Source organism: Podarcis muralis, chromosome 11, assembly GCF_964188315.1.
Source record: "Podarcis muralis chromosome 11, rPodMur119.hap1.1, whole genome shotgun sequence".
Classification (NCBI taxonomy): Eukaryota; Metazoa; Chordata; class Lepidosauria; order Squamata; family Lacertidae; genus Podarcis; species Podarcis muralis.
Window position 1 is genome coordinate 1,100,930 of NC_135665.1, and position 26,461 is coordinate 1,127,390.

Below are 26,461 nucleotides of genomic sequence, written 5' to 3' on the forward strand. Positions count from 1 at the left end.
CACTCTCCATTTCCTCTCTCCCCTGCGCCTCTGCTCCTGAGCCCCTGACACCAGCTTTACAAGAAGCCCGCTTTCTATTCTTCCTCTGCTTCTCCACCACTGACCACAATGTGGATCCCTTGGGAAACTACATGGCAAGACTGCCTGGCTGGCCCGGCCCAAGGGGACTCACTGCAGCCTCCTTCTTGACAGCATCTGCCCCCATGTCCCTCCAACGGAAGAAGCTACCAGGCTGACTCATCCAATCCCCCAGCCGGGCCCTGAAATATGGCAGAACAAAGGGGGAGAGCAGGCGCACATGCCAAGAAAACAGGCCCCACAGCGCTGGCTTACCTTTCTCTCTCGCAGTGTACAAAGGCCAGGCCTGCCTGCGTAGAGGATCTGAGGAAGGTGGGAACCACACTCCGGCTCACCACGCTAAGGGGTCAGGGGAACTTTCCCCTTGTGTTGCTTTCACTGAGGGAGAGAGGGGTTTTCTAATTATCCCCCTCTGCCTTGCTTTGGGTGCTCACTAGAAACCCTCCCAGGAGCAAGGTAAACGGTAACAGCTCTTTCCCATCCCTGCACACTTTAAGTAGTAACTCAGTGGGCTACACAGCCCACTTAACTGCAGAGTAAGTCCAAGACCTACTTCTGAGTAAATTAGGATCAGCACCATGCACTACCATATTTACTCGAGTCTAATGTGCCATCAAATCTATTGGAAACCCTAATTTTCGAAACATAATTTGGCAAGAAAAAAAAAAGGTGCACAACTCAAGTTGGTTAGAGCAGTTTGCTGATAATGCCAAGGTCACAGGTCCAATCCTTGCAGCTGCATATTCCTGCATTGCAGGGGGTTGGGCTACATGATCCCAACTCTACAATTTTATGAAATATGGCATATATTCCTCCACAACTATATTCTGTTCTTGCCATATGGAAAGCCTTCATGTGGTTTTAGTACATGCATTTTAAGTACCAGGCATCCTGCTGTTGGAATGTATTAACTGGACTTGAGAACTGCCTACACGAAGGAGGCTAATTTCTTCACATGAGCAATCAAGTGAAGAAAGGGCAAGATAGAAAGCAATATCACAGACCACATATGGAACTTATAATGTTCAAATCATGCAGAAAAATTAACATTCCCAAATACTTGGATTTTAAGTTGAGCTTTCAAATAAAGTTTTGTGTTTATTTTTTCCCACCTTTTCTACGGTTACTTGAAGTTAGACATAGCTTGATGCTTATATGGATGATGTCAGGCTTCAAGGAATCAGTTTCCTTTCCTGTGGCAGTAGATAAGCAGAACAAAGGAAAAGGAGTCTTCTTACCAGTTAGAAACTATTATTAGAAACTATTATTAGAAATAATCACAGCGAGAGAACAAAAAGCACATCTAGGAATGGCAGTGCTCCCAATTAAGTTCACTCCCCTCTCCGTCCCTACTAATATACATCACTCCTACGTCTTGTAATCTGAGTTTGGAGCCTCTGCACTTTCTGTTCTGTCACTTTCTGAGCTCTTCGGGACTTTGGGGAAGGGGGGTGGATACTATCCAGAGACTGTGAATCTGTTAACTCTCTCTCTTCTAGTGTTTCTTCTGCTAGTTGTTCCCCATTCAGTATTTCCCAACCTCTGCCTTCTGAACTATGTCCCCCTGCAAACCACTATTCCAAATCTATATTCTCTTCCTGTTCCTGAGAAGATTCAGGATCAGGAGGAGGGGGAGGCTCCCACCATTCTTCCTCAGTGCAGCCTTCTTCAGCACGATCCCTGACAGATGATAGCTTCGCTAGACTGGTATATAAATTGTGGTTTCTGGGTCATCATTACCAGTTAAGGCCATTGCCTGTTTTAGTCTGTGGGAGCAGAAACAGAAAAGTCACATGGCATCTAAAAGTCTAACAGTTTTATTTTGTTATAAACTATAATGGGCCAGAATTCACCAAATTGGAAGCATAGTTTTTATATATGCCATGATAATAAAGAAGATGAGTAAGGATTTTTTTTTCTTAACTAAGATCAACAACAACAACAATCTTTATTACGGTCCAGAGACCAACAAAACATTACAAATCAATACAGAGTTCATACAGCCTACCTCCAGGTTAATCAAGCACTTTGTTTGGAATATAGGGCTCATTTGTTCTTGCAACCACCGATAAAAACTTTGCCACTGCCAACGTTCTAGCTTTTGTCCGGTCTTCCAGTAGGAACCTGACATAGTGAGCCTCTGACTTTCCCGGGAAAGGCACCAGCAAGGGTAGTATCAGTTCAGCCCTGGCCTGCTCATACTTCACACAATGTAACAAAATATGATTTATGGAATCGATGTCTTGAGCACACGAGCAAAGTCTGTCCTGGTAGGGAACTCCTCTCAACCTACCATCCAGCACTGCAGAGGGGAAGACATTCAGTCTGGCCTTGGTGAAAAGCCTTCGATAGTTAGGTACTGTCAGGTTTTTGATGTAAGATGTTAACTCAAAGACATACCCATATTGAACTCCTGCTGCCAGTGGGCTACAGACTGCGTGTGACCGAGATCGCAAGTCACTGTGTGCATTGTCCCATAATCTTTGCTTTAAAACCTTTTGGGCGCCTTCATAGCCCAGGTAATACAGTTGGGGGGAAGACAGACCAACTAAGATCAACCAAAAGGCCTAGTGATGAAAAAAAAAAAATTATGCATATAACAAATGAAAAGGAGACCCACTCAAAAGAGGACAATGCCCAGCTAGTAAATGGAAAGCAAGATGAATAGTGTGCACTACGTAGCTTTGGCTTGCTAATACAAGCATTTATGCATGTTCAATATGTGTGCAATTGTGCATAAGCACATTGCGCCAAACCTGGAAGTGACCCAAAAAGGGGCAGGGTGGAGGCGGGGGCAATACGGTGTGTGTGTGCAGGCATTTTCAGTGGTGTTTCAAATACATGATTTCAGTTAAATGTGCAGTGGCTTGGAAAGTAACCCCCACATAAAAGGGGGGGTTGTTTGATTTATATTCTCTGAGTGGGTTGTTTGATTGATATTCTCTGAGTGGGAGCTAATGACTTGAAAGATCTCTTCCTGCTTAAATGCAGAACCTTACATTTGTCCCTATTGAAATTTGTTTTGTTAACTTGGGCCCAGTTCTCCAATCTGTTGAGGTCATTTTGAATTCTGATTCTGTCTTCTGCAGCAATAGCTACCCCTCCCAGTTTGGTGTCATCTGCAAATTTGATGAGCAGCCCCTCAATTTCTTCATCCAAGTCATTTATAATGTTGAACAACAACAGTCCCAGGACAATACCCTGCAGCACCCCACTTGTCACTTTTTGCCAGGATGATGAGGAACCATTAATGAGTACACTTTGGGTTTATTTAAATAAATTATCCTTTAAATCTATTTAAATAAATTATCCTTATCCTTATAATCAACATGGTTGAGATCAGGTTGTACATCACTGGCTAATTGGAGCTAATTTCTTCTGCTTCTTTCCCTATTTCCTGAATAGAAACTAAGAAAGTTTGTACTGGTATGCTGTAAAAGATTTTAGGCCTACAGACAAAAATCTTTACTATTACAAACATTTGCTTTTTGCCTATACAACTTAAGTCATGTAAAATTACATCTATGTGCACTTTACACAAGGTGATGTTAATTAGCGTCTTCATTTGTGACATGTTTCCATGGTAGAAAGGAAGGAAATACAAATATGTCAAGATTTATGTGCTGATGAGAAGCTTAGCTGCTTCTCCTTTCTATTATTCTTTGCTAGCATGCAAATCTAAATTAAAATTCAACATTTTTAAAATAACTTTCTGTCAAGCCAATTTGTCTGCAGAATTACTTAGCTAATGCATCCCAGTGATTCGCCACAATAATATTACAGTTGGGAAACATGAATACCAAAGTCCAAGCAAGTTCTGTATTCCTTGTAAGGAAGAAATGTGAAGCAGCTTTGAGAGTCCTCTTGTATTTATAAACAAAATCTGCTCTGTTCTAAAGAGGAGGGAGCATTTCAGCAGAGTGCAGCCAACATCTGCAAGATCATACTTGCTTTACAGTTTTGTCAACTGGTGAGAAACTTTACAAGAATATCCTTCTCAGGCGATGAGAGGGCAGTGTAGCACCTGAAATTTGGGTTTATCCTTATCTGCAGAATAGCTATCATGATTTACACCTTTGCTCTTAATGTAGATACTAAGAAATCGATCAGATGCTTTAAAAAACTATAAAAATGCTAGTTAGCATAGAATGCTGATTACTGAAAGAAACTGTGTTAAAAGAAAGCAGGTTAATTATCTGCTGCACATAGGGCCTTTTCTTTCAAATTGCTGCCTCCCACACTTTCCCCTCCCTCCATCCAGATTTTATCACAAACCCTTTTTGGAATATATCTGATGCGAGAAAATCTGGATTGAGGGGAGGGGAAAGTGATTTAAAGGAGAACATAATGTAGACAATGGAGAATTCATGAAGGTACACAAAACTATCCACATTAGAGAACAGTATGAATGAGTCCATAGAGAGGCAAGGGAGGCAGCAGCATTAAAAAGAGAGAGGAGCCTGTAGCGTGAAGCAGGTCGAAAGTAGATTCTTTTTGAATCTGCGCACTAAGCCAGTGCTTTATATAAAAACAATAAACCAACATGAAAATTTGTATTTAAGTATGTTTTCTATCACAAAATAAGCATTTAAATACATATTTTATCTCAATATGCACATTGCTAAACATATTTGCATTATGGTATCCTTTTTTTCTATTGAGAACTGCATCACAAAATTCAGAGAAGTAAAATCCAAAGGATCTTTATATTCTAATACACAGATTAGGTCAGTTTCACACTGAAATTCAGAGAACTCTAATTTCTTAAGCATCCCCAGTGGAAGGGAGCTCTTCTTTAAGTGTCTGCTGTGAACTGGAAAATCGTCCTTTGCACCAGGACACTGGAGTCACAATGTTATTCTCTAAAATTTACAGTGCCTGGAACCTTTTGATATCAAACTGCAGTTTGTTTTCTACAAACATAAATCACCATATGTCTATGGTTTATGATATATATCACCATATATATCACCACTGCAGCTTGATATCTAAAGGCTAAGTGTTTACAGGCTAAGACACTGTAAATTTTAGAGAATAACATTGTGACTCCTGGTGTATAACTATGGGCATGGTTAAGTTCCTTGTGTCTTTCTGAACTCCAAATGGTACAGAGATTTCTGGGGGAAGGTTATGATGGGATAATGCAGGCACTGACAAGCCATGGGTTCCTGCAGAGCACTTGTAAAACAGGGTCAAAAATAAAAAACAAATAAGAAACTGGGGAGGGAAAGGCAAGGAGAAAAAGAGCCACCAAACCTAGCTGGAAATTCTTTTTAAAGTATTATTTATTGACAGAGGGACTTGACTAAAACAAGGGGAGGAAATATGTATCTGCATTGTTGGTGGGATTTCTCCTTTACTGCCATAACTGGTGGGTGCAAAAATGGGGGGGGGGCACAAAGGAGTTATTTTGTATGTGGGGTCTAAACTTTGATGGAGGCACTTCCAGTTTCCGACAATGAGATATGGTGGCCTCCCAAGAGATCAGACAGCCAGTCATGCCAGTAATTCAGGGTTAAATGTGGGTAATTAACCCTGACCACCCCTGGGGGGGGGGGGCTGCGCTACCCACAGACCGTCCATTATTTGCGCTCTGCAGCAAGATGTGGAGGCAGGGGGATGCTGGGTGATGTCCAGACATGAATATGGCAACTCTCCAAAGTCAGTCTCATTAGCCAGGAGTCCCTGTTTCTTAAAAATTAAAAGATTTGGGGGGGGGCAGGCATGTTCTGGCAGGAAAGAGTTAAAAGAAAAATCTGCTAAACTACACTGTCGTTGGAGGCCAAGTTCCAGACTTCAAAAAGACTCCTTTCTTGTCGTCTTGATGAATGAGGTGAGCAGCTACCGTACTTTTGTATTCATTATATCTGCTATTTCATGATTTGGCGAACCTCGTCAAGAAAGAAATAATTACTCAAAGGAAACACAGGAGGCGTAAAATTAATTGGATGTATCGGAATCACAGTCCTCGACGGAAAGCCCCAATCAAAGATTGGCAGAGCAAGATCAGATATGATTGCTTAGGCTGAGGAAGATGGTGGCGGTGACTATGACGCAGTTAGAAGAATGAAAGTAACAGTCTCCTTTAACGAAAGGAGGTCAGAGATATTTTGTATTTGTACTACAAAAACTATGAAGGGGATGTACTTTACAAAAGATGCATTTGCTTGCATGGAATATTGTTACATATAGCTTGAAGAGAGTGCAACGATAGACTCTGGATGTCTGCCAGCTGTCTGAGGGCCCTGGAGGGCCGGTGTGGGTTTTTATGAGGAAATCTGAAACAATCTTTGTGTTATGTACTGATTGCCAAGTACATCCCTACAGTATATATGAAACATCGGCATGCTTAGAAAGATTAAAGATGTTAGCAATTAACTTCAACCCTGGATGAAAGCCCAGAGCCTCAGAGCAAGAATCAGCAGGAAAAAAGGAGGGGTAATCAAAAGAGGGACGCGGGTGGCGCTGTGGGTAAAACCTCAGCGCCTAGGGCTTGCCGATCGCATGGTCGGCGGTTCGAATCCCCGCGGCGGGGTGAGCTCCCATCTTTCGGTCCCAGCTCCTGCCCACCTAGCAGTTCGAAAGCACCTCAAAGTGCAAGTAGATAAATAGGTACCGCTTTCTAGCGGGAAGGTAAATGGCGTTTCCATGTGCTGCGCTGGTGCCGGCTCGCCAGAGCAGCTTCGTCATGCTGGCCACGTGACCCGGAAGTGTCTCCGGACAGCGCTGGCCCCCTGCCTCTTAAGTAAGATGGGCGCACAACCCTAGAGTCGGACACGACTGGCCCACGGGCAGGGGTACCTTTACCTTTACCTTTTAATCAAAAGAGGACTTGTGTTTTTAAAATATTAAGACTGAGAACAATATGGAAAAATTGCCCCCTTCGTGACTATAAATAAGGAATGGTAAAATAAAACAAAAGAGAGAGAGAGAGTTATACCAGCGACTGTTGGAGGAGATGAGCAATATCAGCAGAAAATAAAGGATGGATATTAGCTCTTGAAATACAGAACACGGGAAGTCGCTATTGAAATTAATTAATTTGGACTATATACCGTATTTTTCGCTCTATAACACGCATCTGACCATAACACGCACGTAGTTTTTAGAGGAGGAAAACAAGGAAAAAATATTCTAAATGAAACAGTGGATGTATGATTTTTATGGTTCATGCTGTGGCCACAGACATGTGATCTGACAGTGAGTTTGGGGTAGCCCAATGCAAAAATCCTGAGGATCCATGTGGATCCATGGTTTGTAACCACGTTTTTGCGCCATTGCGGCCCCATGAAACAGTGGGTGCGTGTGTTTTTTGGTGCAGGCTGTAGCCATGGAAATGCTATGTGATCTGATGGTGAATTTGGGGTGACCCAGTGCAAAAATCCTGAGGATCCATGTGGATCCGTGCTTTGAAACCACGTTTTAAGTGGGGAGGGAAGGAAAAGAACTCAAGGGACAAGGAGCACGCGTGGGGTGTGTGGAGAAGGAGCTTTTCCGCGGGGAGGAGGGAGGGAAAGAGCACTGTTGCTTTAAAGGTATACTTAAGGTATTTGCCCTGTGCCTGGGTTTTTTCCATTTAACAGTTTGCAGCCTTTTCCTTCCGCTCCTTGTTTTGAGGCAGAATAGATTTGAGCAAGTGAGGAGGACTTGGATTGCAGGGGATTCGCCATTAGCTGTGTAAAAGTGCTCCTCCTTGCAGCCTGAACGATAAGCAGCCACCAGCAGCAATAGAATGGAGCACAAAAAAGCGGTAGGGGCACTAGGACCCAGACAATGCTCAAATCTATCCTGCCTGAAAACTAGCTGCTCCATCCCAGCCGATCAGCTGAGATGCGGGGATTTGCGAAGTTTTCCCCTCTCCCTCCTGCCCTCCCCAGCCTTTTTTTTTACTTCCTGGTTTTCACTGCGCTGGCTCAGAGCTCGAGGTTGGTTTTATTTTGCTGCTGGTTGCTTAAATTTTATCTTTCCTGCCGTCCCTCTGCAGCCTCATTGCTCTGTTTAGAGAGTGCGCAGACCTTTGCTAGCGTCTGTCCCTCCTCCCGTGTAAGCGGCTGCTGCCGGCTTTGCTGCCATGGCTCTCCTTCCCTCCCTTCTCCCCGGCTCCAGGTCGCTTTAAAGAAAGCAAAGTGAGAGCCTCGTAGAGCGTGTAAGCGGCTCCCGCTTTGCTTGACTGACGGCAGCCATGGCTCCGATCCGTGCATTCGCTCCGTAACACGCACAGGCATTTTCCCTTACTTTCTCGGAGCAAAAAAGTGCGTGTTTTGGAGCGAAATTTACGGTAATTGGATATATTGTTTTTTGTTTTTTGAATTTGGAAAGATTTGTTAATTTGTTATCAATATGAAATTATTTACAAAAAATAAATAAAACTTTGATGTATTTAATGTCTTTATGGTGTTATTCCCGATGCTGCTGCTTCTGGGGCTTCTCAATAGCCATTTAATTGAGGCACAGAAAGCATTGGTTTCTGTGGGATTGAGTGGGATGCCTGCACATTCCAGAAGTCCAATTCCTGCTGAATAGAGGGTGGGAAGTCCTTTTTTATCCCTGTCAGTAGGAAAGCTTAGGGTGTACATTCAACCTTTTTTGTTCACGGCCATCTCATATTCTCTCTTTTTTATTATTTTTATAATATATATTACTTTTCCAACCATTTAAACACTACAAAAAAAAGTACAATACAAAAACACTACATAACACTAACACATTAAACTAACAAAACAGAACAAAAACAAACAAAAACAAAACGACCTCCTCACACCTCCCTTTTTGTATTCCACTTCTATTAATTGTTTCAGCAATTCCTTTCCATCTTCCTCTGTTTTCTATCCTATAATTATCTTAACACATTCTAGCCTTATTTTTCCTTTAATATTCTATTAATCTATTTATACTTAATTCCTTATAACATTTCTACTAAAGCCATATAACTTCATTCCAACAGTCTTCTAACATTCATTAATTTTACAATATTTCTGTGAATAGTCTTTAAACTTTTTCCAGTCTTCTTCCACCGACTCTTCTCCCTGGTCTCGGATTTTGCCAGTCATTTCCACCAATTCCATATAGTCCATCAACTTCATCTGCCATTATCCAACACTTCAGTGTTTTCAAGAAGCAGCCATTCTCTCAGCCAGCAAAAAGCAGCTGGTTCACAACAAAGTTTAAGGTCTGGCAGGGCAAATCCACCTCCTTGGCCATCTCATATTCTCAGGCAAAACGGGGAAAGTTTTAGACAATGTATTGTGGAAACACTTATATGGCATTGCCTTCAGTTTGCATGATAAAACTAAATATTTTGCCATAGTTTTTCAGTGCACAGGATTTCTCTAATTTTAGAGTATTCCAATGTTTATTTCAAAAGTGCACTGCATAGTTACACATGTTTTTCTAGGGCATTTCCTTTCACAATTCCAGCAGTTTAAAAGCTTGGTCCTGTAAAGATTTAACATGTAACATTGGAGAGAGCCCCCACCATTACACTTGGACTGAATACAAGATGAAGTCTTTGCAGAACTAGCATGTGGCTCAAACCTGCGGTTGTATTTCTTTTCCAGGACAATCTCACTCCATGAGATTGTCCTGGAAAAGAGAGCATAGTTCTTAAGCCCAGCTTAGCAGAGATGGTGTGGTGTCTTGGTGTGTGGTTATGATCCAGGTTGTCAGTAGGGTGTCCAGATTAAAGACAGCTACTGCGCTTAAAATACTTGTGTAGAAGTGGGAATTGAGCTGCACTTTCTGAAATTGCCACTTCACAATGGAGCCCTTTCCTCTTTTTCACTTGGCCACCCTAGTTGCTAGGGTGAATGAACAGTGATGGTGGTTCAGTGCAGCTGAGGCCCGTTCTCCCACATGCACCTTCTGCTCTGGCAAAAGGAGGACAGCAGAATGGAACCCAGCACCAAAAGAATTTAAGTCATCATTCTCCCAATTCACAAACTGTGGCTCCCAGCCAAATTGTTGGGCTCCCAGCCCCCGCCATCCCTAGCCTGCATTCCTAGATGGTGGAAGTTGTAGTCCAGCAACACTGGAGGGTCACAGATTAGTTATCCTGATCTAGAGGGACTACATATGCAAGTAATATAACTGACTACACATAATTGCTGCTGCACCACCCTGACCTTGACTCTGCTTGGTGCAGGTTTTGCTAAAACAGTAAATTGTCATAACTTGGGATTAAACATGTCGGTAGTGCTGCTAAGTAGAATTGTTTTCAGTGTGGACACCATTTAACTCAAATGGAAATGCGTCATGGGAAGAGACAGGACTAACTACTGCTTTTCACTCCAGACATACCTGAGGAGACCTGTAGTGCATTTGTGATAACTTTGCAGCCTGTAAAACACACACACAAATCTGGACATATTTCCTGTCTAACAAACCTCTGGCAACAGAGTCAATTCTTTTTCAAATGATTTATTTTCCAAAGTACTGTGAGATGAACAAGAAAACAATAGGAAATGTTCTGCCAATGTGAAACACTGAAATATTTGAGACATTTTGACCCATCTAATTAAGACTAGGGAAAGAACTCTTGTTTAAGAGGCTGGGCCAGTTAAAGGACATTTCCATGTTAATTGATGAAAGCAGGATTAACAGGAGATAGAAAGTGAAAAATGGGACAGTGAGATAGTTTTGATTTTATGGTGTCCTGTTTTATCTCTATCTTACTTAGGTTAACAACTATACTTGTTTCTTCTTTCAAGACCTATATCCAACAGAGACTCATTCTAAGGTCTACACACTACAAGAGTTTCCAGCTCTGTTAAATGGCCCTTCTCCTGTGCCTTTAATGTAGCACCTTGCATGTAGAAATTCAAGCAGCACGTTTTCCCATAGCACTATATCTCTATGCCACTTTACAAATTCCTATGTAATTACTCTGTTTAAATGCACAGCACCATCCCCAGTTTATGTTTTTCAAAAAATAAAAAGGTAGCCTTATCAAAAAACATGCTGTCTACATTTTGTGAACATTACGTAGAATGCCTTCAAGTCTCCTATTTGAAAGGTCTGATCAGTTAGGTTTTTCTAAATTCTAGAGCTATTGCTTTACATTAAATGTCTAGAGACCTCAGTTTCCCTAAATATTTAACTCTGCCAAGAATTTCAGAGACTATAGAACACTTTCCTGTAAATTTAAATTATGTACAAAGACTATTATGAAGCTTCTACAGAGTAGCACTCTTAACTGTATTCAGATACAGTTAATAAAGCTGAAATATACAGTCTCTGTGGCATTTGGTAGAAACAGCCAGATACTGTGTTGCATTCAGAATTCTGGATTAATTTGCTTTAATTCTAAAGTGTAGCTTCCTTACATCGCCCTTTTTTCCATTACCTCTTACTTGCTTAAGCAGCAGTTTAAAAAGAAAGACAAATTATACTAGTTTATCAATGACAGTGGGAACACTGATCCTTTCTAGCACGTTATGGAATTATTAGTTTTAATGGTTTCATCAATAAAGTGTGCACAAGTTCACTTCCATCAAAAGAGGGGAAATAATCATTCTCTGAGATAAATGAAACCTGGTCAAAATGCAAAGGTAATTGTGTTATCTGTGTAGCAAGCAAATCTCAAAAATAGTTGTGAAACTCACTAAAGATAAAATTCAGTCTATGTTAGAAATAGACAGAATTAGTGTAGCTTAAATTAAAACCATGAATGTATGTGTAATGATTTCAATAGCCTTGGGTTTTGTTTTTGAATTTTCTGGCCATTGCAAGTGGCCATTATCTGCACTGATAATTTTGTTCTCCATGGATCTAGTGAATCCCCTTTTATAGCCATCACAACAACTCTGCAATCCAGTTCCATCAATTATTTATTTTTGTGTTCATTTTTATTTTAAAAAATAAACACAAATGCTCTGTCTTTCTTTACTTGTCCAAGGAGACTCCCAATATTGTTAAAAGAGTAAAACATCATCATTATTATTATTATTATTATTACTACTACTATTATTATTATAAAAAAGCTTTGTTCAAACTGTGATGTACAGGTCTGAAGGTCCTGAGTTGCTGGAAGATAATAAAGGATTTTAAAAATAGGAATAAAACATTAAAACTTCAGCTAACGAAACAAAAACTAAGCTGCAAAGAATAGCAAAATACAAAACAGTCTAGAAAGCAAAATCTATGAAAACAACACCAGAAAACAAAACAATGAATAAAATTGACACATCACAGTGACATAAAAGCATCTTCCCCTGCTATTAAAACTAGTTATTGGATGAAGGCGATTCTAGGAAAAGTCTTTCTTCTTATCTGCCAGGATTTTGTAAGGGAGGAGGCATAAGGGAGTCACTACAGGATGAAATGTGCTCTGTAGGAATTAATGGAGTTGATTTACCAACCTAAGCAAGGCAAAGACCCACCTGCACACAACCATCATTCACACATCCATGGTCAGAGTTAGGTCCTGTGGAGTGCAACCCTATCTGACACAGAATTAATCTTTGTTCCTGTATCAATAGCTCTGACTCTAGCTTCTGCTAGATTGGATCTGACTTCTTGTTTAAAAGTTTACCAACCATATGTGGCCGATTAAGAACTGTGATATATATTGGGGGAGCAGCCAAAACGTTGAGCTTTTCTAAAGAGATCAACACACCCCACCCCCACCCCCGTTTGTTGAGCTTCTTTGGAGAAATATACCCCCCAAAAGAGGACATTGGGGGGGCAGGTTTCTCCTTGGGGGGGGGGGGGTAGAACCTCTGTTAATTGAGTAGTTTCGTTGCTTTTCAATAATTTTTGTGTTACTTTGAAAATAAGTCTCTTGCTCATTTTTCAGCAAATCTGAAGTCCTAGGCTATAGTCCAGCACAAGCATCATTAACACCACTGAACTCTGTTCATGACTGTATCTCATTCTGTGCTAGATTTTGGTCATGATTCTATATGTAAGTTTGAAAGGTCTCTTTATAATGGATTGAAAGCTACAAGTCTGGAGCCTGCTAAATAGCGGAGACTGAGCCCCTCCATGTCCTAGGGTCATTTACTAGCCACAATTGAGGTATGAACAGGACCTTGGACTTGAATGCACTGTCATAATTTCATTATATGTCTTTATCAAGCCAAACCATGACTATGCTAAATTTAGTTGTGTCACACTGGGCCTGATTTGATCTTGATGTAAAGGAGAACAGAATAATAAAATGATTAGCATGTATCTTTGAATCTCTATCTGAACTATTTTTAGCTGTATATTATTGTACTTGGACTTTTTCAGTATTAATTTACAAACTGTAAAATATATTCATGGTCTAAATAGATGCACCGTCCAGTAAAACCAACAGAGCATGTGTTGATAAAAGTTGTTTCCCCAGAAACACTTTGTTTGGATATGTTGCTACCTTACTAAAGATTTGGACTTTGTTTAGTCAGTTATTTAATTACCCACAATTACCGTATTGGCCCAAATATAAGCCACACTTTTTTTCCAAATTCCATCTGTGAAAAGTTAAAGTGAGGCTTATATTCGCGACCTTACAAAAATCCAGTATGTAGCCAGGAGCATGGGGCAAACAGTGCTAGGAGCGTGGCAAAGCGACGACGCCCCCCCCCCCACGCATAGTCCCCCGTCCTCCCCCAAGGCCGGGAAGGGAGAGAGCAAGGAAGGGAGCGGCTTATATTGGGTATTGTCTTTTTTTCTCCCCCCCCCCCTTGACTTTTATAGTCAGGCCAATATGGTAATCAGGTAGTGGGTTTGGGTTTTTTATTAAAAACATTTTTTACAAAAGGTTGGAAGAACTGTGGCAGTTTGTGTCATCTTTGATGAAAAGCAAGAGGGGAGAAAGAAAGGCGACCACTTCTGCAGTCCCTTCTCTCCCACACTGGAAGCAAGATGGCGTCTTCTGCAGTACGTGTGTGTGTGTGTGTGTGAATCTAAAAACAACGTATGATATTCTGTTTAGAACCGTTGTTTTTTTAATATAAGCACATTTCTACAAATGTAATAAACTAGAATGTATACAATTAATAGACTAAGAGGATTTTCTTTAATAAAATGTCAGTGCTATAGAAACATACTAGCTTTCCCACAGCATTCCTTATGGTGCCTGGCTAGACATCCTGAAGCCTGTAAGTTTGCTGCCTGAATGGGCTGCCCAAGGCATTCATTTGCAAGGGTTCTACTTGCAGCTGAGCACCCCAATTTTAAACTGCTACCCGCCCTGGAATGTGGTGTCTCTTTACATTCCATATGCAACAATATTTACACAGCAAGCAATCTCTCCCTATGATTTCCCTCCCAAGGAGTACATAGTTAAGACGGCATTGCTGATCCTTTGGGTCCAAATGCCCACCAGATATTCACCCCTTCTTGGGATTTTATGGGGCCCCTGATATATTTGAGAGAGCTGCATAGGCGTTTGTTAGTCCCAAGTGTTTTAGTTCTCACATTACAAAGACCACAGTGCCTAAGGAAGCAAGTTAAGCCAAAAGACAAAGCGTTGTATTTTTTTGGAGCTCAGCGTCTATCAAGATTTTTCCAAGGTCTGATTTAGGGTTGTTTCACTTGAAGCTAATCCATTCAGATTAAGAATGGCATTTATAAATGAAAACAACCTGTCCTCCATCTTTCTATGACGTGAGCCATATGAATGAATGAATGAAATTTATTACAGTCCCAGACCAGATTCACATACTGTACTAAGCGAACATAAAACACAATAGAATTAAGTTTGAATTAACAACCAAATAGGACAATAAACAAGGACGCGGGTGGTGCTGTGGGTTAAACCACAGAGCCTAGGACTTGCTGATCAGAAGGTCGCGGTTCGAATCCCCGCGACTGGGTGAGCTCCCGTTGCTCGGTCCCTGCTCCTGCTAACCTAGCAGTTTGAAAGCACATCAAAGTGCAAGTAGATAAATAGGTACCGCTCCGGCGGGAAGGTAAACGGCGTTTCCGTGTGCTGCTCTGGTTCGCCAGAGGTGGCTTAGTCATGCTGGCCACATGACCCGGAAGCTGGACTCCCTCAGCCAATAAAGCGAGATGAGCGCCGCAACCCCAGAGTCGGCCACAACTGGACCTAATGGTCAGGGGTCCCTTTACCTTTATGACAATAAACAATACGAATATGACAGCCATTAGAAATGTGGTTTAGGTCTTAATCTAAAATATTATCTAGAGTTTGTATCTGAGGCCTTAGTCTTTGTAATAGCACAGCTTCTTCCCTGAGTTTGATGGCAGCTGCGCAAAATTCGGCCACCCTTAGCATGCTCTCTGGGTCCCTATCCTCTATGAGGGATTTTAAGCATTGAGGTTCAGACCCACTTGGAATCTTTTGCATAACAGAAAGACCAAGCGAATATCCTCATAAAATTGACATCATAGCAAGACATGAGATATGGTTTCCACCTCTATCAGGCCACAGGGGCAGACTCGCTCCGCATATGATTTACCCACATATCTCCCCTGCAATAAGGCAGATGGCAGCATGTTGAATCTAGTGAGGGTGAACGACCGTCTATATTTAGATATTTGTAATTTTGACAGATAAATTTCTGGGGCAAAACCATTGTCTTTGATTGCTGAGTGCTTATTCATTTCACTCATATGACACTGAAATTCTACATCCCAGATTCATTGGCGAATTGTTGCTCTGGCTTTCTCGTAACCTGTGCCTGGGATGAAAACCCCAAGCCTTTTAGCTTTTCATAGAATGTAGTTTTCCATTTTGATTTATAGTGATTGATAGGGTTAAGGATGCCAGCCTGACAGGAAAGAAGAGTTTTATCCAGTAATGGATCTTCAGGATTCATATACGAGCACTAACAGATATTTGACCAACCTCCAAGCGGACAGCTATACTAGACATGTAAGAAAGGATCTCTAGTAGGGAACGATAAAACTTGGTTTGAAAGGTTTCTAAGGTGCCAGATATATGGAGAAACGTGACTCAAAGAAGTAGGAGACCCAGGGTTCGCTCTGATTGTTTAGAAATACACAATCGCTTTGAATTCCTCTCCCCTAGCATGGAAGACGAAGAACAGACTCCATTTGAGGATCTCTCCCTCATTACAGTCGATCAGGTATATGAAGACGAGCAGCAAAGTCAGTCCTCAGGGAATGTGCAGGCGACCTTGGAACGGACAGCTCACGGAAGAACCCCGACCAAACCTAAGAGGAGGCGTGTAGTGGTGATAGGGGATTCCCTACTGAGGGGAACAGAAGCAGTGATCTGTGGGCCTGACAAGATGTCTCGGGAGGTGTGCTGTCTCCCCGGGGCTAAGATCCAAGATGTAACTGAACGACTGCAAGGAATCATAAAACCCACTGACAAATACCCCTTCCTCTTGGTTCATGTGGGAACCAATGACACTGCAAGCAATAGCCTCCAGAAGATCAAAAGAGACTACGAGGCTCTGGGCAGGAAATTGAAGCAATTAAATACACAAATTGTCATCTCATCTGTCCTCCCAGTTGAACGACGTGGCCCAGGGAGAGAGGGAAAAATAGTGGAAGTGAACAACTGGCTTCGCAAATGGTGTAAACAGGAACGGTTTGGATTCTTAGATCACGGACTGCAGTTTCTTGAAGATGGACTTCTGGCAAGCGATGGGCTGCACCTCACAACGGTTGGGAGGAATGTTTTTGCCAAAAATCTCAGAAACCTCATCAGGAGGGCTTTAAACTGACTAATGTGGGGGAGGGAGACAGTGCTTCTTAAGGTAGGAGTCTATCAATTGATGAAGATGATCATCCAAATGTCATAGACCAAATGGAGCAAACAGCACGCAGATCTAGTGGTGGGAGGAAAAAATCCTTAAATAAGAGACACGGGGGAATGATTAATGGACTTCAATGTCTGTACACTAATGCGCAAAGCATGGGAAATAAACAAGATGAGCTTGAGCTCTTGGTACAGCAAACTAAATATGACATAACAAAAAAAATTCCTTTCAGTAGCACCTTAAAGACCAACTAAGTTTGTTCTGAAAAGTGTGCATGCACACGAAAGCTCATACCAAGAACTAACTTAGTTGGTCTTTAAGGTGCTACTGGAAGGAATTTTTTTTGTTTTGACTATGGTAGACCAACACGGCTACCTATCTGTAACTGTAAATATGACATAATAGGCATCACTGAAACCTGGTGGGAGAAGTCCCACGATTGGAATGTAATAATGGAGGGATACAACCTATTTCAGAGAAACAGACCAGAAAAGAAAGGAGGAGGAGTGGCGTTATATGTCAGGGATGTGTATACCTGTGAAGAGATCCAAGATTTAGAACCTCAAAGCCAAAGTGAGAGCATTTGGGTCAAAATTAAGGGAGAGAAGAATAACAGAGACCTCATTGTGGGAGTTTACTATAGATCCCCAAGCCAAACGGAGGACATAGATGATGCCTTCCTGGAACAGATGGCCAAGCATGCAAAAGGAAGAGAGATAGTAGTAATGGGGGACTTCAATTACCCGGATATTTGTTGGATGTCAAACTCAGCCAAGAGCATAAGGTCAAACAGATTCCTCACTGGCCTTGCAGACAACTTCATTGTCCAGAAAGTGGGAGAAGCAACAAGAGGAACAGCCATTTTTGATCTCGTCCTAACCAATGTTGAGGACCTGGTTAGTGGGGTAGAAGTGGAAGGATCATTAGGCGCGAGTGATCATGCTCTTCTGAAGTTTACTATACAGAGGAAAGGAGCAGCCAAGCATACTAGGACTCAATTTCTTGACTTTAAGAAAGCCGACTTCATAAAACTTAGGGAAGTGCTGGGTGAGATCCCATGGACAGTAATACTCAAAGGAAAGGGAGTTCATGATGGCTGGGAGTTTGTTAAGAGGGAGATAGTAAAAGCACAACTTCAGGCAATACCAATGAGACGGAAACATGGAAGGTGCCTAAAGAAGCCAGGGTGGCTATCTAAAGAACTTTTAACTGAGTTAAGATTAAAAAAGGATGTGTACAAAAAATGGAAAAGGGGGGAAACCACCAAAGAGGAATTCAAACAAATAGCCAGCAGATGTAGACACAAAGTCAGAAAAGCTAAAGCACAGAATGAACTCAGGCTTGCTAGAGAGGTTAAAAGCAACAAAAAAGGCTTTTATGGGTATGTCCGTAGCAAAAGGAAGAACAAAGAAACAGTGGGGTCACTCAGAGGAGAAGATAGTGAAATGCAAACAGGGGACACAGAAAGGGCTGAACTCCTCAATGCCTTCTTTGCCTCAGTCTTCTCCGATAAAGAAAACAATGCCCGACCTGAAGAATTTGGAGCAAATGATTCTGCAGAGGAAATACAGCCCAGAATAACTAAGGAGATAGTGCAAGAATACTTGGCTAGTTTAGATGTATTCAAGTCTCCAGGGCCAGATGAACTGCATCCAAGAGTATTAAAAGAACTGGCAGATGTGATCTCAGAACCACTGGTAGTCATCTTTGAGAATTCCTGGAGAACAGGTGAAGTCCCGGCAGACTGGAGGAGGGCAAATGTTGTCCCTATTTTCAAAAAGGGGAAAAGAGAGGACCCAAATAATTATCGCCCAGTCAGTCTGACATCAATACCAGGGAAGATTCTGGAGCAGATCATTAGGAAGTACTTCCTGACAGTAAGAGCTGTTCAACTGTGGAATTTGCTGCCAAGGAGTGTGGTGGAGTCTCCTTCTTTGGAGGTCTTTAAGCAGAGGCTTGACAACCATATGTCAGGAGTGCTCTGATGGTGTTTCCTGCTTGGCAGGGGGTTGGACTCGATGACCCTTGTGGTCTATTCCAATTCTATGATTCTAAGGGATCAAGGTTTTGAAAGCTGCCATAAGGAGCCATAAGTCAGTGCCATATGAAATTGATACTTGAAACACTTTAGCCATGTATTTCTTTTGAAGTTCATTTCAGTTATGAGTCCTTTCATTTATGAACAAACGACCCTGAAGCAATTGCCACATAAAACACCATAAATTAAAATATAAACTTACTGTAGCATAGAATCATAGAATCATAGGCAGCAAATTCCACTGTCGAACAGCTCTTACTGTTAGGAAGTTCTTCCTAATGTTTAGGTGGAATCTTCTTTCTTGTAGTTTGGATCCATTGCTCCGTGTCCGCTTCTCTGGAGCAGCAGAAAACAACCTTTCTCCCTCCTCTATATGACATCCTTTTACATATTTGAACATGGCTATCATATCACCCCTTAACCTCCTCTTCTCCAGGCTAAACATGCCTAGCTCCCTTAGCCGTTCCTCATAAGGCATCGTTTCCAGGCCTTTGACCATTTTGGTTGCCCTCCTCTGGACACGTTCCAGTTTGTCAGTGTCCTTCTTGAACTGTGGTGCCCAGAACTGGACACAGTACTCCAGGTGAGGTCTGACCAGAGCAGAATACAGTGGCACTATTACTTCCCTTGATCTAGATGCTATACTCCTATTGATGCAGCCCAGAATTGCATTGGCTTTTTTAGCTGCCGTGTCACACTGTTGGCTCATGTCAAGTTTGTGGTCAACCAAGACTCCTAGATCCTTTTCACATGTACTGCTCTCAAGCCAGGTGTCCACCATCTTGTATTTGTGCCTCTCATTTTTTTTGCCCAAGTGCAATACTTTACATTTCTCCCTGTTAAAGTTCATCTTGTTTGTTTTGGCCCAGTTCTCTAATCTGTCAAGGTCGTTTTGAAGTGTGATCCTGTCCTCTGGGGTGTTAGCCACCCCTCCCAGTTTGGTGTCATCTGCAAATTTGATCAGGATGCCCTTGAGTCCATCATCCAAGTCGTTGATAAAGATGTTGAATAAGACCGGGCCCAAGACAGAACCCTGTGGCACCCCACTAGTCACTCTTCTCCAGGATGAAGAGGAACCATTGATGAGCACCCTTTGGGTTCGGTCAGTCAGCCAGTTACAAATCCACTGAGTGGTAGCATAGTCAAGACCGCATTTTACCAGCTTCTTTACAAGGATATCATGGGGCACCTTGTCAAATGCCTTGCTGAAATCAAGGTAGGCTACATCCACTGCGTCCCCTTCATCTACCAGGCTTGTAATTCTGTCAAAAAACGAGATCAGGTTAGTCTGACATGACTTATTTTTCAGAAATCCGTGCTGACTATTGGTGATCACAGCATTCCTTTCTAGGTGCTCACAGACTGTTTGCTTAATGATCTGCTCCAGAATCTTCCCTGGTATTGATGTCAGACTGACTGGGCGATAATTATTTGGGTCCTCTCTTTTCCCCTTTTTGAAAATAGGGACAACATTTGCCCTCCTCCAGTCTGCCGGGACTTCGCCTGTTCTCCAGGAATTCTCAAAGATGACTGCCAGTGGTTCTGAAATCACATCTGCCAGTTCTTTTAATACACTTCCACTTTTCATGATATTCTTCACAGTTGTGTGTAGGCCGGTGTGTAACCTGCCCGCTTCTGATTTGTGACAAGATGGAGTGTCTCTGGCCAATATTATACAGCTGCAGCTGTGTTTCTTTTCTACTTAACTAAGAGAGAACTCTAAGGCTAATAGTCCACATACAAAGTTCAGCTGGCTGGCAGCAGATCCCAGCTCCACATGAAATCCTATCATAATTGTGGCATTGAATTAATAGGGTTGCTCTTTTGGGTGTATTACTGTTGGATTTTGTGAGAAAGAGCGATATCAAAGGAGAGGAGACAAACACTTAATGTCTTGCAGATGGTACTTCAAGTAATCATAACTGGCTCATGCTATAAAGTCTTCTCATCCCCAGTAGAGCTTGCAAATGTAGGAATTCAAAAACTGGCAATGGCAATGCTTGGAGATTACTGTTGTTGTTGTTTTCCATTTAATCATCCCTGGAGACCATATAGTTTGTGTATTTGCATGGGAGAATTCCCACAATTTGTTCTACTATTCAAAAAAAATTGAATCCTTTTCCTCCCGGAGGACAAAATATGGTTAGTTGTTTTACAAGCCTGTGTTCTGCATGTTGATCATAAAAGTACTTGGCAGATAAAGTGGTATGTGTTGTTGGTAGTGGAGGGACCCTGCCCAATTGCACAAAACCTTTGAAAAGCAAACCAGTGGGGTGTTGCTGGCATGATATCCTCAACTTGATTCCATGCAATTTCTTGCTAGCATAATTGACATCGCAGAAGGACTGCCTGCCTTTTTCGCACCTCCCACATTTGTGTCCTCAAGTTACATCCCAGCTTGCTGTTCATCTGGGGCCAACTTGGCATTTTGATATGATATCCAAGCCTTCTCCTATATTATACACAAGAGCGGTGTTTCTGGCAGAACAAAACATAGAGAGCATTCTGGGTCACAAATAGAGCCCAAACAAATAATGTAGCTAGCTGTAGTTCAGGCTGTATATGTGGTGCCATACACCTGCTCTCATTGGCTTTTTGCTACTGAAAATCCTTTTCTGATTTTAACATGAATTACAAAAACCCTGGTAGCTCAGATCTGTATCTACACTTTGAGCACAAGCCAGAGAAAGGCGGAACACTTTAGATTGCTAAATTACATGGATTGGAATTGCTGAAACACTCTTAGCAGTGTGATCCTTTTCAGCAGACCTTGCATCTTAAGTGAATTAGACTAGAATAATTACTTACAGTTTCTGGAGTTCAGAGGCTTTATTCATGGAGGACCTATTTTTAAGATGAGTGGGAGGGAGGGAGAAAATAGGCATCTTGTCCAAAGATTTTTTTTTAAGAAGCGGTTTAATGACCGCCTCTTTCAGCGGGTCTGGGAAGGCTCCCTCACAGAGGGAAGCATTCACCACCCCGCAGAGCCCATCGCCCAGCCCTTCCCGGCTCGCTTTTATCAACCAGGATGGGCTCAATGAGACAGGTGGTCGGTTTCACTTGTCCAAGCAGCCTGTCCACATCCTCGGAGGTAACAGATTGGAATTGATCCCATGTAACAAGACTAGACAGAACTCTAGCACTCTCCTGCCCTGGCCCTGCTCCCATGGTGGAGTCTACCCCCTTCTGAATCTGATTGACTTTATCTGCAAAAAACTTTGCAAAAGCATTGCAGGAGATCTTGGGCTCCCTACCAGGCCCTGGTGGTGCAGGTGGTTCGAATAGATTGCGGGCCACCTGAAAAAGTCTCCTGCTGCTGTTTGCTGCAGATGCAATAGAGGCGGCGAATAAGGCCCTCTTTGCCGTCGCCATTGCCACTTGGTAGGCTCGACGTTGAGCTCTAGCCTGTGTCTGGTCTGATTCAGAATGAGTTTTCCGCCACCGGCGCTCTAGCCGTCTCAACGATTGTTTCATCGCCCTCAGCTCCGGGGGAAACCACGGGGCTGTCTGGGCTCCATGTAATCGGAGAGGGCGCTTCGGAGCCAGACAGTCAATAGCCCTGGTTAACTCTGCATTCCAGTGGGCCACCAGGGAATCAGCTGAAAGGCCATCAACTTGGGATAAAACATCCCCTACCACTCTCTGGAAGCCAATTGGATCCATTAAGTAGCGGGGGCAGACCGTGCGAATCGGTCCCACCTCCCTGCAGAGGGGAAGGGTCACGGAGAAGTCCAGTTGCACCAGGAAGTGATCTGACCATGGCACTTCTTTTGTTTCACTTTTAGTTAATGTCAGATCACCAACATCAGTAGAGGTAAACACCAAGTCTAGGGCATGTCTGCGGCAATGAGTTGGGCCAAATTTATTCAGGGACAGCCCCATGGAGGCCATGCTTTCCACGCAAGTACTGGCTAGATTGCTAGGCAAACAGTGCCCTCATGTGGTTTAAAGTAATGCATACATTAACGACAAACTCAAGAGAAGGAAATGCATTTGCTTTTCACCAACAATCCTATGCGGATATAGGATTGAATCCTAGGTAACTTGCAAGTGTGTTGGAGTAAATGGACTCTTTATCTGGTAGGGGAAATTTGTAATATTTGGCATTACAAATGCACGTCTGCCCTTGTGGAGCTGTGTGTTACTGTAATTTTATGTAAACACACTTTGTATGTCCATGAACTTCCTGCTCTTTTATGCTGTAATCCAAACTGATAGGCCCATGTTGTATGCACAGCCCTGCTGGCTGACTTGGAAACTGCAAGCACTTGCTGTGCCAGCCTGCAGCTAGAGTAGCAATCAGCCCAAATCAGACCTGATGCTGTCACAGGATGGTAGGGAGGCTGGCTCTGCATCTGCAGATCCCAGGCTAGCTCAGTCCACCCAGAGCACCCTAGTGGAACAGAAAAATCCTCCGGTGGCGAGCAACAGTGTGGGTGGAAGCCCAACTCACACACACCATTGCATTACAATGAGGATTTGGATTGCAGTGTTAGCATATGAGCCACCACTGATTTAAAAATATATTAACAGAAAGGCTTTTTAAAAGTGTAAATTCATTATTATGTCTTCCTTTAAGCCATTTTTCTTTTTTCTTTTTTTCTTTAGGCTGTACTGAGTCCTCTCATAGCAATTGCGCTGAAAATATCCCAGATTCATGAGAGGACAGGTCGTAAGGGTCCTACCGTCATCACCTGAACCAAGGAAAGATCGCTAACCCCGGGCCAAAATTGAGAGGGGAAGGGAGAAAGAAGACTTGTCAAATCATATTCATTTTTTTGCCTTATATTATATGAAGGGTTTGAGGGAGGTGGGAGGGAGCAAAATTCAGTGCTGATCACTAAGACAGCAGTGCATTTGCTTCTGTGCTATGGCTTCAGCATCTTATTGTACACATAAATAACCAAAGAGAAAAGTTCATTTTATATTAAGACTCAGTTATTGCAAAATTGAAAAATCTCGTGCTCTGCATTTGCAAAGCAGGAGCAGGCTGCATACTCTGCAATCTAGGCTTTTGAGAATCCTCAGCTTTAATTCAAAAAGAAAGTACTCATGGTAAGTATGGAAATGTTCTGTCATGCTTTGAAAAGGCTCAGAAGCAAAAGGAGTTGTTTTCCAAACACAGTTTGGGAAGGGGCAGTTCACTATTTTGAACTAGAAACAAGGCTGTCGGTCACTGCAGCTGACTGGAAGACTCAGCTGCTGAGAGGTGACTTTCAGTGCCCAAGATGCACCACACAAAGCAGTGTGTCAATGAATGGGTGAAAGCAATGCCATATATGCAGGAGCTGCACATGGGCTGTTCTAATCCTTACTGGCATGTGTAGCCCAACCCTCTGCATGTATCCTTAGGGCTGTGTAAGTATGCATAGTATTGCAGCTTTAAGCAGATACAGTGGTACCTCTGGTTATGTACTTAATTCATTCCGGAGGTCTGTTCTTAACCTGAAACTGTTCTTAACCTGAAGCACCACTTTAGCTAATGGGGCCTCCCGCTGCTGCCGCCACCACACGATTTCTGTTCTCATCCTGAAGCAAAGTTCTTAACCCGAGGTATTATTTCTGGGTTAGCGGAGTCTGTAACCTGAAGCGTATGTAACCTGAAGCGTATGTAACCCGAGGTACCACTGTACTTTATTTCCCTGATTTATCATGAATAACAAGCACTGTTTTATACACTATTTGAAACCTGGCATCTACTATACTCATGCACAGTTTGTGCAATTGAGACTTTTGAATTTAAAATGTGAAGGAAGAAAATAGACATCCAGCCAACTCTTTGATGAATGAAAGTTCCCCTTTCCCACCCAGCCCCCTTCCCAACCTCCCTTCTTTCAAAGGATATACCAACTATGTTACGGTTACTAAACAATCCTGAAGGAGGCCTCCTTCTTTAGTATTTAGCCACTGCAGCTGTCTTGGCAGAGACCCTTGTCTGTCATTAGATTTTACACATTTTGAAAAGACTGCTGGCACGCTCCCCCCCCCCCCACTTTTAAATAAATGACCTGTTATAAATTGGATTCAAAATATTCGGATACTGTCTCCCAAGATGAATTTGTGTTCCACTTCTTTGCGTTTGAGTAATTGGCAGAGTTTGACTTTACTACGCTGGAAGAGTCATGGGATCCCTTTAAAAAGCCATGCTGCACATTCAAAAGACTGTCTCTGCCTGGAGTGTTCAGTTATCACATGCTGATTTAACAGAGTTCTGGGACTAAATTGGCATTACAGTGGTACCTCTGGTTACAAACTTAATTCGTTCCGGAGGTCCATTCTTAACCTGAAACCATTCTTAACCTGAGGTACCACTTTAGCTAATTGGGCCTCTCACCACCACCACACCAGTGGCGCACGATTTCTATTCTCATGCTGAGGCAAAGTTCTTAACCCGAGGTACTACTTCCGGGTTAGCCGAGTCTGTAACCCAAAGTGTTTGTTACCTGAGGTACCACTGTACTCTGGTTATAGAAGTGCATAATAGCTGAACACTCAGAGACTTTTCCAACATACTGTTTTGAACTTGCGAAAACTAACTTTTTAAAGGGGTCATATGCCCTCAGATATTGGAAATATGGTGGGGTTAATCCTCTGAGATTAGGGGAAGAACAATTCTGGGCAGATAAGATACATTAGCGAAGTCCTGGTACAACATCCTCATGTTTCATGCTTATGTGATTCCCTTAAATGCCAGCACAAAATGAAATGAAGGAAGTGATGCATAGTTCTAAGCTGGGCTTTTTCAGCAAGAACTCTCCGGAACTTAGTTCAGGCACTTCTCTAATTCACTTAGCTGTCTGAAAGCGGACCACATGCTTTATCAGAGGGTCATAGCATGACATATCATGGAACAGATGCAACAGAGGAAAGAATGTTTGGATACACCAAATGGTTCTTGTGGCTACGGAAGAACATGAAGGCTCCAGCCATGGCACACGACACTGAAATGATAAGAACTATTTGTGCATGTGACTCCTTTGAATGCTTTTCTTTGCTTGTCATTTGTTGAGATGACTTTGTGATATTTTAATAGCCTAGTAACATTAATTGCAATTGCCAAATGTTCCTTTTTAGTGCAATCTGAGTGATCTTGTGCTTTCAGAAAGGGATTTGGTTTATACTGATATTTGTCAAAACTTACTATGACATTGAATAAAGTGAAATGCCATATTTTTGCCTTGCATGAAATTGCTGATAATAAGACACAGCTTGGCCTAATGCAGCACAGGTTTTTTTTAGCTGTGCCTAAGTAAATGAAGCACTGATTGTTTTCTCACTTCTAAAAGCACAGTGTTTTATTGCAGTCTTATTAAACATCTTTTTTTGTAAATCTAAAAACGTGTTATGGTTCCTGTCTATATAGTACCTGTACATCCATAGCTCATCATTCTGTAGCAAGTTGTTTATTTGCTGTGCTGTAACAATGGCCCTCTATATATTGACTCAGACACACACATCCATCTCCCAAGTGCCGCAGGAGCAGAGGGGATAGTGAGCCAGACAGGAACTTCAGAGCCATCACCGTGCCTAGCTTAGTTGCTTAGGAGGAAAGTGAAGCACATGGATCAGGGCCTGGCTAAAAGACAAGAAAGGTGGAGTAGAGCCTCCAGCTCCTATATAAGCTCCCAGTCTGAGCAGCTTCACTGCTAAAGCCATAGCTTCTACTGGA

At 42.4% G+C, this 26,461-nt stretch overlaps 1 protein-coding gene across 1 annotated transcript in view; it reads left to right on the forward strand.

Annotated features, from left to right (window-relative positions):
* The window catches only part of PGM5 (phosphoglucomutase 5), a 139,709-nt gene extending 113,579 nt beyond the window's left edge, over positions 1-26,130 (forward strand). The window contains exon 11 of the mRNA XM_028748181.2: positions 23,401-26,130. Coding sequence (XP_028604014.2) covers positions 23,401-23,490 — 90 coding nt within the window. The 3' untranslated portion in view covers positions 23,491-26,130. The remainder of the gene's footprint in view (positions 1-23,400) is intronic.
* The last annotated feature ends 331 nt before the right edge of the window (positions 26,131-26,461 follow it).